This window comes from Notamacropus eugenii, chromosome 2 (genome assembly GCF_028372415.1).
Source record: "Notamacropus eugenii isolate mMacEug1 chromosome 2, mMacEug1.pri_v2, whole genome shotgun sequence".
Lineage (NCBI taxonomy): Eukaryota > Metazoa > Chordata > Mammalia > Diprotodontia > Macropodidae > Notamacropus > Notamacropus eugenii.
Window position 1 is genome coordinate 65,782,545 of NC_092873.1, and position 14,557 is coordinate 65,797,101.

The following is a 14,557-nucleotide window of genomic DNA, read 5'->3' on the forward strand; positions in this document are numbered from 1 at the left end:
CCTACATCCCCTCCTCTACTCCACCCCACCTCAGGTGTTCTGCATTCCCTCTAGTCCATGGCTGCTTCCCTGTCGTTGACCAGCATAAGACCAGACCAATCCCTACCCTATCCTTGGAGCTTCAGTCCCTCTGTTTGCCTCAAATTTTTCTTTCCCTGGAACTGATGTAAGTCATACCTCAAGAGGTATGGGGTCTTAAGGCTGCTTTTTCCTTCCATTTGTCATGATAAAAGTCCTTGATAAAGGCTTTGCTTATAAATAGTGGCTCCAGAGGATTTTTATGTCAGGGGTGATGGGGGTGTGTGTGGATTTATCACGACCAATCAGGTTCCATCTACCCCTTCCTCACTCACAGGCAGAAAGGACCTATAATCTTTTGTCTTTGGATCCCCTAGGTTTAACACATCCTGGGCATGGCACATAGTAAGTGCTTCACATTTATTCACTCTTTCTTGGGGCCCAAGGGAACCAGGCAGCAATTATCCCAGTAAAGTTCTCCTTCCTCTGCCTCTTTCTGTGAAAAAGGTGTTTCTGGAACTGGAATGGACATGGACCAGTTTTGCCCATCATTTTTCCTATCCAGGGTGATCCTAAAGCCTTCCTTCCAAAAGAAGCTTGGGTTTTTGCCCATAGCTTCTTATCTTACCTGTTAGGATCCTTTAGCAAAATGTCCAGGCGTTTTTCAGGGCAGGGGAGAAAAACAGTGTAAGATGTTTGAAAGGGTACAGTAATTAGTCACAGGATTCCAGATTCTGACCTGAAGGGGCCCAGAAATCATCTGGTCCAACCCTCTTGTTGAAGAGAGAAAAGGAAATAAAAGCCCAGAAAGTGATTTGCCCAAAGTCACATAGACTTTGAGGAGAACAGTCAGGTTTTTGAACCCAAGTCCAATTTTCATTGCATTGCAACCTACTGCCACCTTAGAAGATGTGCATTTGAATCCTGACTTAAGCCTCAGTTTCCTCATATGTAAAATGATAACAACATTGGGCTTGCTTGCCTCATAAGGATATTTTTAAATAGTGAAAGAGATAAAATATATGAACATCAATGACCTGGGATAGCATTGGCATAGGAATTCCCTGACCTATGCAGGTCAAAAACTCCCTGTGACTTAGAGAGGCAGTGTGGTGCAGGGGCAAAAGCACTCACAAACAGACATTCAAATTCTAGGTTTCTCTAGTCTTGTGACCATGGATAAGTCACTTCTCTCTGAGAGCCTTAGCTCAGAAATGAGAAGGTGGACCTAGAAGACCTCTTGTGCTTTCTTCAGATCTACATTTGGTGTTATAACTTGTAGTGTTGGAGAGCATCCCCAGGGTAAGAGAGCTTAGATAGTGTCTGCACTCACATGGAGGGGCTTCCCGACTGCACATCTAGTGCCTCTTCAGTCTGCTATGTTGTGTGTAACCTCCAAAATCTGGTGGCAGGTATGAGGATCTAGAGATCATTGATCTCTTTTCAAGGCTGCCAGTGGTGGCAGGAGCAGAGAAAGGGTTGGGTCAGCTGACATCGACAGGTTCTCTCACTGGACTTTTGCTTACCAGCTGAGAGGCCTCTCATGGGAACAGTTCCACTCTGTTGGTCAGGATGCAAAGAGCAAACCCATACATAATGGATGAAGCAATTGGGTGTTTGAGGCAAACATCAGACCTGGGGTGGTGGAAATATCTGTCCCGACAGCCAGTGGCAGGCATTGAGGCATCTACATGACTGATGGCTCCAATGGGAAGGTGTGTCACCTTGCCCTTTCTCTCAAATAGGAGAGGAAGAGACATCTGGGAAACACTGAAAATTATAGATCATTATCATTGCCTCTCCTTCCTCCTTTGTCATTTTGGGCATTTATATTCTTCCTTCTGCCCTCATCCCCCAGGGATTGGACCATTTCTAAAATTTTGTTAATCTAAGAATGTGTATTCAATAATCCATTTTTAAATTGTGCATTTTATTTTTGCCCTTATTGTGAGTTTTCTTTTCCTATTTTCTTTGAGTCACTATTTTCTTCCTTTTTGAGAATCTTAGGTTTAAATTATTATCATTATTTATCATTATTATTTAAATTATAATCATTTCTCTTTCTTCTATCTAAAGGCTTTTCATAATAACAGCTAATATCTATGTATTAAATTACCATTTGTGAAACACTTTACAGTTACCATTTCATTTTATCCTTGCAGCAACCATGGAGGGTACATTTTGTTATCATTCACCATTTTACAGAAGAATAAAACAAGGCAAAAGTTAATTAACTTCACCAGAGTCATACAGTTAGCTAGTGTCTGATGCTGGATTTGAAGATAAATCTTTGGGATGCTATAACTGAAGGGGGACCAATGAAGGACCAGAGCTGTCCCAGACAACCCCACTTCAGCTAAAAGGGAGATCCTGAGCCCCAGGAGGGTGGAGCCTGTAATCATCAACACCAGGACCCCAGGCTTGTCTCAGCACAGTCAGGGGAGTAAGGAAGATAAATGTGCAAACTGGGTTCACCAACCACTAAACCCTGCCTGTGCTTAGGAGAGGAGACTTCCTGTGGCCAGATCACCCATCCCCCACATTTAACACAACTACTTCCCGGTTAACTCCAGGGAAACTCAGAAAGACAACCTGGCCTCTGCTTTGGCACACCAGCCAGTTCAGCATCAGGTAAGCTATAGCATTCTAGCTTCTAACTGAAAGAAGGAGAGGCCACAATACAAATAAGCCTCTAGTTCTAAGTAAAAGCACCATGAGACAGAGCCCCCTGTGCCCCAGAAGCAGAGATTAAAAGCCAGGAAAAATGTGATCATCATAAGCAAGAATCAAACCAGAAAATAGAAGACCATAGAATCTTTCTATAGAGATAAGGACCAAAGCATGAGTATCAAAGAGGTTATCATTGAGACTGTACTCCCATCTGAAACTTCAGAAGGAAATATGAATTGGTCTCAAGCACAAAAACATTCTTGGAAGAGCTCAAGAAGGATTTTAAAAGCCAAATTATGGAAGTAGAAGAAAAACTGGCTAATGATTTTAAAAATATGAAAAAAAGAAATCAAGGAAAAATTTAAAGAGAAAATTGGACAAATGGAAAAAAAAGTACAAAAACTAACTAGAGAAAATAACTCCTTAAAAGGAACAATTAAACAGAGGAAAAGGAGATGCAAAAATTAACTGAAGAAAACAATTTGTTAAAAATTAGAATTGGGCAAGGAGAAGCTAGTGACTCTATGAGAAATCAAGAATCAGTCAAACAGAATCTAAAGAGTGAAAAGACAGAAGAAAATGTAAAATATCTCATTAGAAAAACAACTGACCTGGAAAATAGATCCAGGAGAGAAAATCTAAGAATTGTTGGTTTACCAGAAAGTCATGATGAAAAAAAGAACCTATACAATATCTTCTAAGAAATCGTCAAGGAAAACTGTCCAGACATCCTAGATCAAAAGGGTAAAATAATCTTCGAAAGAACCCACTTTTCACCTCCTGAAAGGGATCCCAAACTAAAAAAATCAAGAAATGTTGTTGTCAAATACCAGAACTATCAAGTGAAAGAGAAAATACTACAGTCAACCAGAAAGAAACCATTCAAATATCTAGGAGCTACAGTAAGAATCACACAGGACCTTGAAGCTTTTACATTAAGATAGAGGGAGTGGGTATAAAGTAAATGATCAGTTCATAAAAAATGTGATTTAAAGGTGCAAATAAATTGTAATGGGAGTTGTGAAAAGGAGGGGACAGAAAAAGGCAAATTACATCACAAGAAGAGGCACAAAAACATATTACAGTAGAGGGCAATAGAGGAGGAAGATGAGCATTGTTTGAGATTTATTCTCATCTGATTTGTTTCAAGGAAGGAACAACAAATTCAGCCAAGTATAGAAATCTAACTAACTCTATAGGCAGTAGGAGGGGAAAGGGGAAAGAAAAGGGAAGGGAAGCTAAAAGGGAGGCAAGAAGTACTAAGGGAAAAGGGGAGTAAAAGGGAGGAGCCTGAAAGAAGAGAGGGAAGACTGAAGGAGGCGAGGTCAAAAATTAAAATTCTATTGTGGAGGGAAAGGGAGAACTAAAAGCATAAATGAGGGAAAAGAGGATGGAGGGAAAGACACAAAAAGTAATCATAACTGTGAATTTGAATGGGATGTACTCTCCCATAAAACAGAGGCAGACAGCAAAATGGATTAAAAACCATAATTCAACAATATGTTGTTTCCAAGAAACACATTTGAAATGGGAGGATGCACACAGGGAAAAGGTAAAAGACTGGAGAAGACTATATTGTGCTTCCACTGATGTAAAAAAAAAAAAAAAAACAGGGGTAGCAATACTAATCTCAGGCAAAACAAAAGGAAAAATAGATCTAAGCAAAAGAGATAAGGAAGGAAGCTATACCCTGCTGAAAGGCACCATACACAACGAAGCAATATACTAAACATATATGATCTAAGTGGTGTAGCATCCAGATTCTTAGAGGACAAGATAAAGGAATTATAGGATGAAACAAACAGCAAAACTATACAACTTGGAGACCTCAACCTCCCCCTCCCTGAACTTGATAAATCTAACCACAAAATAAAAAAGAAAGAAGTTAAGGAAATGAATAAAACTCTGGATAAAGTAGATGTGATAGATCTCTGGAGAAAATTAAATGGTGAAACAATGGAATATACCTTTTTCTCAGCAGTTTATCAGACATTTACAAAAACTGACCATGTATCAGGGCATAAAAACCTTAAAATCCAGTGCAGAAAGGCACAGATAGTCAATACATCCTTCCCACATCATAATGCAAATATATGTATATATATGTATATATATATGTGTATATATATGTATATATATGTGTATATATATATATGTGTGTATATATATATATACATATATATGTCTGTCTGTCTGTATGTGTGTGTGATAAAAGAAAGATAAACCAAAAATTCGGTGGAAACAAATCTAATCCTAAAGAATTAGTGGGTTACACAACAAATCACAGAAACAATCGACAACTTCATTCAACAGAATGTCAATGAGACAACCTACTAAATCTTTTGGGATCCTACAAAAGCAGTTCTTAGGAGAATTTTTGTATCTTTGAATGCCTACATGAATAAAATACACAAAGAGGAGATAAATGAATTGGGCATGCAGCTGAAAAAGCTAGAAAAAGAACAAACTGAAAATCCTCAAGTCAATATCAAATTAGAAATACTGAAAACCAAGGTAGAGATTAATAAATTTGAAATTAAGAAAACTATTGAACAAATAAATAAAACTAAGAGTTGGTTTATGAAAAAAACAATAAAACTGAGAAAACTCTGGGCAATTTGATTTTTCTTAAAATTTATTTATTTAACTTTTAACATTCATTTTCACAAAATTTTGGGTTCCAAATTTTATCCCCATTTGTCCCCTCCCCCCACCCCAAAACACCGAGCATTCTAATTGCCCCTATCACCAATCAGCTCTCTCTTCTATCATCCCTCCTTTCCTTTGTCTCTATCTTCTCTTTTGTCCTATAGAGCCAGATAACTTTCTATACCCCATTACCTGTATTTCTTATTTCCTAGTAGCAAGAACAGTGCTTGACGATTGTTCCTAAAACTTTGAGTTCCAAGTTCTCCCCATCCTTCCATCCCCACCCATTCCCTCTGGGAAGGCAAGCAATTCAATATAGGCCATATCTGTGTAGTTTTGCAAATGACTTCCATAATAGTCGTGTTGTGTAAGACTAACTATATTTCCCTCCATTCTATCCTGCCCCCCATTGCTTCTATTCTCTCTTTTGATCCTGTCCCTCCCCAGGAGTGTTGCCTTCAAATTGCTTCCTCCTCCCATTGCCCTCCCTTCCATCCTCCCCCCCACCCTGCTTATCCCCTTCACCCCCATTTTCCTGTATTGTAAGATAGGTTTTCATACTAAAATGAGTGTGCATTTTATTCCTTCCTTTAGTCGAATGTGATGAGAGTAAATCATGTTTTTCTCTCACCTCCCCTCTTTTTCTCTCCACTAAAAAGTCTTTTGCTTGCCTCTTTTATGAGAGATAATTTGCCCCATTCCATTTCTCTCTTTCTCCTCCCAATATATTTCTCTCTCATCGTTTAACTTCATTTTTTTAAGATATGATGCCATCCTATTCAATTCACCCTGTGCTCTTTGTCTCTGTGTGTGCGTGTATGTGTGTGTGTGTGTGTGCATGTGTGTAATCCCACTAACTACCCAGAGACTGAAAAGTTTCAAGAGTTATAAATATTGTCTTTCCATGTAGGAATGTAAACAGTTCAACTTTAGTAAGTCTCTTATGACTTCTCTTTGCTGTTTACCTTTTCATGCTTCTCTTCATTCTTGTGTTTGAAAGTCAAACTTTCTTTTCAGCTCTGGTCTTTTCATCAAGAATGCTTGAAAGTCCTCTATTTCATTGAAAGACCAATTTTTCCCCTGAAGTATTATACTCATTTTTGCTGGGTAGGTGATTCTTGGTTTTAGTCCTAGTTCATTTGACTTTTGGAATATCATATTCCACGCCCTTCTATCCCTTAATTGGAGTATCATATTCCATGCCCTTCTATCCCTTAATGTAGAAGCTGCTAGATCTTGTGTTATCCTGATTGTATTTCCACAATACTTGAATTGTTTCTTTCTAGCTGCTTGCAATATTTTCTCGTTGACCAGGGAACTCTGGAATTTGGCCACAATGTTCCTAGGAGTTTCTCTTTTTGGATCTCTTTCAGGCGGTGATTGGTGGATTCCTTGAATACTTATTTTGCCCTCTGGTTCTAGAATATCAGGGCAGTTTTCCTTGATAATTTCGTGAAAGATGATGTCTAGGCTCTTTTTTGATCATGGCTTTCAGATAGTCTCATAATTTTTAAATTGTCTCTCCTGGATCTATTTTCCAGGTCACTTGTTTTTCCAACGAGATATTTCACATTATCTTCCATTTTTTCATTCTTTTGGTTTTGTTTTGTGATTTCTTGGTTTCTCATAAAGTCATTAGCCTCCATCTATTCCATTCTAATTTTGAAAGAACTATTTTCTTCAGTGAGTTTTTGAACCTCCTTTTCCATTTGGCTCATTCTGCTTTTGAAAACATTCTTCTCCTCATTGTATTTTTTAACCTCTTTTGCCAATTGAGTTAGCCTATTTTTCAAGGTGTTATTTTCTTCAGCATTTTTTTGGGTCTCCTTTAGCAAGGCCTTGACCTGCTTTTCATGTTTTTCTTGCATATCTCTCATTCTCTTCCCAGTTTTTCCTCCACCTCTCTAACTTGATATTCAAAATCCTTTTTGAGCTCTTCCATGGCCTGAGCCCATTGAATATTTATTCTGGATGTTTGGGATACAGAAGCCTTGACTTCTGTGTCTTTCCCTGATGGTAAGCATTGCTCTTCCTTTTCTGAACGGATGGGAGGAGATATTTGTTCACTAACAAAGTAATCTTCTATGGTCTTATTTTTTTTTCCTTTTCTGGCATTTTCCCAGCCAGTGACTTGACTTCTGAGTGTCTTCTCCACACCCACCTGGCCTCCAGATCCACCCAGCCGGCACTTGGGGTCTGAGATTCAAATCCAATGAGAGTGATGCAAGAAAATCATAAAAATTATGCAAGAACTTGAATTTACAAGAAAAGAGCATATGCAAAGAGTTTTTATGAAATCATTTAACAAAGTCTCTCAGGATTGTGGAAAAGATAGAGAGATGAAGGCAGGACAACAGTATAATTAGGTTTATTTCAAAACAGTTGAATGACTGAATCCAAAGTCTAACAGTTCTTGGGTTGGGACCCTGGGGTCTATGCTTGACACTTTTGTTTAACCATCCCATCAACGACTTGGATAAAGGAATAGATAGCATGTTTATGAAATGTTCAGATAACACAAAAGTGAGAGGGTTAGAAAAAAAATACTAGATAATTAATCTTAAAAGTTTTTGAAAGTCTAGGACATTGCACCAATTTCTTTTAAAATGAAACTTAATAGGCATAAATGTAAAGTCTTACATGGGTTTAAAAATTCAACTTCACATGTAGAAGTTGAGGGAAACATGGGTAGAAAACAAATATCCTGAAAATGTCTTTGTGTCTTTAGGGGACTTGCAGTTGAATACAGATGACATGTGATATAATAGCTAGGAAAGTTAGTGACCTTAAGCTACATAAAGAAAGTAAAGTATATAGGAATTAAATGCCTTGTTCTTCTCCACCCTTGTCAGAATGTATTTGGAATATTGTGCTTATTCTGGGAACTACATTCAGGAAGGGAATCTAGAGAAGGACACAAAGAAACTTGAATTCATGTTACATGAGATTAAGTGAAAGGAATCAGTGATATTTCAATTAGAGAAGACTTGACATAGGGCAGCAAGTAATTGAAGGACTGATTTGGAGATGTTGGATCTGATTTGTTCTACTTAGCCCAACCAAAATTATCCAATCTGACTGTGCCTCTTCCCACTCAGGAAGCTTCCTTGACTCCCTGTTGCTTCTTTTATAAAATACAAGCTTCTCTTTTAGGCTTTAAAGTTCTCTACAATGTGGCTTAAATCAATTTTTCCAGACAGACTTAACATTGTCCATCCTCATATATGCTAGGTTCCAAACCAACTGGCTGACTTCATGTTGCTTGTACACAACATTCTATGTCCTCCATGTGTGCTTTTCACTGACTGGCCTCTCACCTGAAATGTTCTCTTGGCTCACCTCGACCTTTTGGAATCCCTTGATTGGCTGATTAAGTCAAAATATGGCTCATGTAGGAGATACTTACTTGTTATTCCAATTTTTAGTGTTCTTCTTATCACTGTGTATATACATATATATAGGTTTTTTCTTATTTGTGCACATTTTGTTTACCTCTAGCACATTGCAGACTCCTTGAGATCAGAGATTGCTTTCCACATTGATATTCCCAGCACCTAGAATTCTACCTGGCACACAATTAAGACTTAATAAATTAGAATTTAATTGAATTAGAAGCACTGAGTAAATTTTAGACTGACATAAAAAACTCCTTAGAAATTGGAGCTAACTAAAAGTGGAACAAGCTGCCTCAGGACAGAATATTCAGCTGCACTAGAGCTTTTCCCACAAAGAATGGAAACTGTGAATGCCTTCCATTTTCAGATTACCTTCATCTACTCTCATTGTGCATCTCTTTTGCATATGGTCACTTATACACTATCTCCTGCATTAGACTATGAGCTCCTTGAGGGCTGGGACTGGGGTTTTTTTTCTACTTTCTGTGTAACCCCAATTTAACATGGTACCTGGCTCACAGTAAGGGCTTATTAAAAGCTTATTGACTAGCCATGTGAATGGAAAGCTATTTGCTAGTTGTGTTATAAGGAAATCTTGTTACAGAACTGTGTTGGACCATAGAACTTCTGATTTGTCTTCCATTTCTAAAATTCTCTTATTTTTATATGTGGTGCTCATATGTCTTTTAAACAGTCTGACTCAGCTGCTTTCTAAAGCTTTCTACCAAGTCCTCCCCACTTCCAAAGGTAGGTCTTCTTCAGAGCTCTTGAACTCTGTCCCAAAAGAGGGTAAGAGGATGTTTAAGACTGAAGGAAGAATGATCACTCTGTACTTGTTGTAGACCTGTGGACCAGTTTCTTCCAATGAATGCTGTTGCCCATTTCTTCTCTGTCTTTAATATTTGTACATAATTACATGATGTCATAACTGAAGCCTGTGCTTCTTCCTTTTATGAGGCCCAAAGAATCCTGTCTTTATTCCTGGGACTTAAAAGTTTAGCCCTGATCTGCCTTGGTGTCTTGAAGACCAGAAACTTCACAGACAGCCTTCTCTGTACCATTTTTTTTTTGCTTAAAGACAAAGTTATTGGTTCTTTTTAGCTCCAGAAAATTCATCTCAAATATTTCTCCAAGTTTGGTCTTGAGACAATTTCTTCTGGAATATCTATTAATTCTAATTTAGATATTCTGATTTGTCTGTGAAGACAATAGATGGCTTGGGTGTTTTTTAGCGAGTCTTGTTAAATCTTGGGGCCAAATAATAAATGCATGGCTTCCCCATGAGGAGCCATTTCTCTCCTTTCCAATCCACCTTCTGCACAACTGTCAAATTGAGTTACCCAATCACCTCTCCCATGCCCCCACCCCTCACTCAAGAAATTCTAGCAGCTCCCTTTTGGATCAAGGATAAAATACAAACTCCTCTATTCAATATTTAAAGCCCTTCACAGTCTGATTTCAGTCTTTCTTTCCAGGTGATTATATGTTTCTTCCCTTCATGGATACAATAATCTAGCCAACTTGGTTTGCTTGGTGGACAACATTCCATCTCTGTGTCTCTGTCTGCATTTTCTTTCTCTCTCTTCTAAGACTCAGCTCATATACCACCTCCTTCAACAAATTTTGACTGATTCATGCCCTTCATCAAATCACTGTGCACTTATTTTGAATATATCTGTGAATATATTGTACTTCTCCCCAAGTAGAATGCAAACTCCTTAAAGACAGAGATTATCTGATTCTTGCATTCATACTCCCAGTACCCAGGACAGAGCCTGACACTGGGTATTTAAGAAGTTCTTGTTAACTGACTGACTGCCAAAAGTAAATGTGGAGAACTTCATCACCAGAGAGCTGGCTACACACTGTGATGAGTTTTGTTTTCCCCAGTAGCTCATGAAGACCATCAACTATGACTTATAAATATGTGTATGGGGGAAGGTGCTGTGTCTGCAGAAGAGGTAACACACTGATGCCTGAAGTCACAGTGCTCCGAAGTCTTGAGTAATCATATAGCAATATTTTTGAAAACTAACGTGGAGCCCCAATCTTAAGGAATTTTAAAAAAATTATATTGTAGGAAAACTGAAGATAGAGTTTAATTGTAGCACTGTAAAACACCAACAAAAATTAAAAGGCAAAGAAAAAAAGTAGCCAAACAAATTTCCTTCCTTTTTACCTAAGATGAACATCATATTCAAATGTCACCCAGTATCTTCTGAACACACACACACACACACACACACACACACACACACACACATTAAGGTCTTTACTCTAGAGCAGCTTTAACTTCCGAAATATGGGGTATTATTTCTATTTTTCTGATATCACATGAGGCAATTTTGACATTTTAAAGAGATACATTTATTTAGTGTGTTTTTTCCAATTAAAAAAGAACAATAAAAATGTAGCCTTATTCCACCTCATGGGAACAAATCACAGAGTTTCAGTCTGTGGTGACAGAAACTAATAGTTTCCCTCCATCAATATGAGCAACTCCACTGTAGACTAAGCCTCCACTTGAATGTCACTGGACAATGATATCAAAACTGTGGGGTTTTGCTTTCCATTTTTCCCAGATCCTGTGCAAGGTCAGCCAGAAGACAAAGTCTACCCTATCTCAGAATCTGAGGCCAATGATATACAGGTCAATCAAGAAGTCTCCATCTTTTATCCTAGTTGTAGCCATACTATAACTCACTAACTCATTTTCTTTTTGGGTTTCACAATTAGAACATCATACAGAAAGGGCTAACTCTTTATATCCTTCTCCTTAGTGCCCACTTTTATTTGGAGAAATTGTTTGGTGAGTATCAGAGGTGTGAGCCAGCCAGTAGGGGCCCATTGTGGATCACACAGTGCCATCAGCAGCAGTAATATTCACTGCCATAAAAACTACAACTTTGGCACCAGTGAAGGGGATTATGATATTAGGAATGGAGTGGACTACATCATTTTGAAGGCTACCATGTGGTCCATGTAACATGAGGATATAGGAAAGGTTTTATTTTTTGAACTAAGTTTCCTTTTGGTACATTGTACCATAACACTAACCTGCCTTTCCAATGGGATACATCAAGGAAAGAAGCTCTATCCAGTTCCATTCCTTTCTTTTCCCAATAGATTCCTCTTCCTCACAGCCCCTGGCAGATGACAGAGTCCACATGACCCAATCCCAGTTGATTTTGCTTTTCTTTTTACAGGAGTGTACCTAATGAAATTTGATATTCATATTTCATTGCCTGCAAACTATGTCAATCTCAAAATGCAAAACAAGAATACAATGAGATGAGGGGACAATTATTGATTATTCTTAATCAAGCATTGGATTTCATGTCATCTTTAACAAATTTGGTGTTTGAAAGATACTTATTATCAAAATTCTGAACAGAGATGATATGGAATAGCTGGGCTTAAAGTCAGGAGTACATAGGTTCAGATCCTACATCTAAATTCTGCCTAGGACACTGGGCAAAACAGTTATTTTATCTTTCTGGATCTCAGTTTCATCATACATAAAAGAGGGCTACTAGCACCTACCTCATAGGGATGTAAAATAAAGTGTGTAAAGTGCTTTGCAAACCGTAATGGACTACAGTAGTGTGAGTAATTAACATTTGTAACTGACCCATTTCCAAAACTCCCTGGAATTTCCCTGCAGAACACAGAGTGCAGGAGAAGGTAGGTCCATCCCGAGCTCCATCTAAGTGGGCTCATTTCAGATCAGTGTGGGAAGAATTTCATTAGAACAGTGCCTCACCTGTAGCATAGGGCTATTACATAAACCCCATGGACACAGTGAAACTCTGATTGCCTCCATTTAAAGCCACTGCAATCATGTGGACTTGACTGAAAGATTAATTTTGTACAATCCAGAAACATTTTACAGAGTGAGAGTTTTTGCTCCCACCCTCTCCCTCCAGACTGTAATTATGCTTCTTCAGCCAAACAGTGCTTTAAGCTGCATTAGCTAAAAGCCTGGAAGTTTGTACCACAAACACAAATTCACTTATTAAGCTGGAGAGATCAGCTCAACTGGTAAGACAGGCAGTCAATAACCTGAATCTAAACATGTTGTAGGATCTCTAAGGTCCATAGATCTCTGAGGCCAGCTGGCCGCAGATGCTTTCTCACTTGTGTGTACCTATCTCTTTTTCAAAAAATGTAACCAGCAGTAGAAAGAACATGGGATTCAGAGTCAGAGGCTCTGACTTTAAATCTAAGTATGCTACTCATTGATTGTGTGATATCTAGCAAGTCATCACGACTCTAAATTGATGCATATGGCCTTTCTGAGCCTCAGTTACTCTACCTATAAAGTGGTGAGGTTGACCTAGACACCCTCTAATTTCTTTTCTTGCTCTAAATCCTATGCTCTCTATCTAGGAATGTGGAAATGTTAAATAGAAGGACCCTTGAGTTCTGTGTTCTTAAACGTAAAGATTTTTAAGAAACTCCAAGCAACCATGAGTCCAGTGCCAGGGTTGAAGAGCAAAAATAGAGGTAGGTTGGTCTATGAATATGTCTCATTCACAATTCATCCCCACTCCAGTGGGTGGAAGATGAAATGTGTAGAATACTGTAGTGAAGATGGAATCTTTTCAGAAAACCTGGCTCCATATTCACTTCCTAGACTACACATTTCTCAAATGATTCCATGAGAGCTCTATGGCTGATGGCGAAGGCATCGAGGGAGAAGAGATGAGCAGAAGGAGAAATGCATACCTCTGGTTTTACCTTAACTTAAATATTGGCTTATCCCACCACATGGCTTTTAATTGCTTATGTTTTGTCAATTTGAATCTTTGACTCAAAAATGGAAGCCACCACTGGAGGAAGGTGATGGCTGAGGAAACACTTTGGGGCAGGAGTGTCTCTCTGTGGTGGCAGTGGGCTGTCCACTGGGCAGGAGGCAGTCTCCCCAGGATTCCATGGGTCTGTTGGTCAATCCACACATATTTTCTGCCTGGGAAAAAGGAAAATGAAGAAATTATTTATTTGTGTCCAAGACATGAAGTATGGTAGGAAAGGACACATAGAAATTCTAAGATAATCTCCTGATTTTGTTTGGTTTCTGTTTGTATGGTTTAGTATCTGTTTGGCATCTGTTGTTTTAAAGAGAAAAAAATCTCTTTGATAGAATCCCAGATCTGACAGGAATTGAAAGATGAAAATATTCAATGCAGGAATATTCTCCATGAGGACTTACCAGGGTAACTGGGCAAAGGTACGAACTCAAAGACTCTTGGCTCCATTCCAGCTTCACAGTTCCATTTTCTTACTAAAGTGGCTGCAGTTATTTGAGTAAAATTTCCCCTTGGCCCCAGAATTGTTATGCAGTATAGACCCAGTACAAGGACTTGCCAGTCACAGCTACAGGTGATTGGTGAGTGAATGAGTGGACTAACTTCTCCCTTCCAGATATCTTGCCAGAGCCCAGAGTACTCATGTGCATAATATTACACTGATTTCTCTAGACTGGAGGACACTAGCTTCCATAAGTTATCAACAATGTGACATGGCAGACAAGAAGAGTATTTAGGCTACAGTAAGAGGGTCTGTGATAATTAAAGTAATCAGGATCCATCCTCTGCACTGGTCAAGTGCCACATGCAATGTGGTGTCTTGTTGTGGGGGAATCAGTGTACAGAAGACTTGGATAAACTAGAGAACATCCATAGGAGAGTGCCCAGCATGGTGAAGAGTCTGGAGTTCATGTCATCAAGGATTGGTTAGAAGTCATGGCCATGTTGAGCCTGGACAAGAGAAGACTTGTCAAGAGAAGGATGAGCAAAGTCTTCAAGTACTTGAGGGACTGTCCA

The 14,557-nt window shown here is 38.7% G+C and overlaps 1 protein-coding gene across 2 annotated transcripts in view; it reads right to left on the bottom strand.

Moving 5' to 3' along the window:
- Positions 1 to 11,075: 11,075 nt before the first annotated feature.
- The window catches only part of LOC140525356 (aryl hydrocarbon receptor-like), a 74,822-nt gene continuing 71,340 nt past the window's right edge, over positions 11,076 to 14,557 (bottom strand). For both annotated transcript variants that reach the window (XM_072640693.1, XM_072640694.1), the window contains one exon: positions 11,076 to 13,701. In XM_072640693.1, coding sequence (XP_072496794.1) covers positions 13,546 to 13,701 — 156 coding nt within the window. In that variant the 3' untranslated portion in view covers positions 11,076 to 13,545. The remainder of the gene's footprint in view (positions 13,702 to 14,557) is intronic.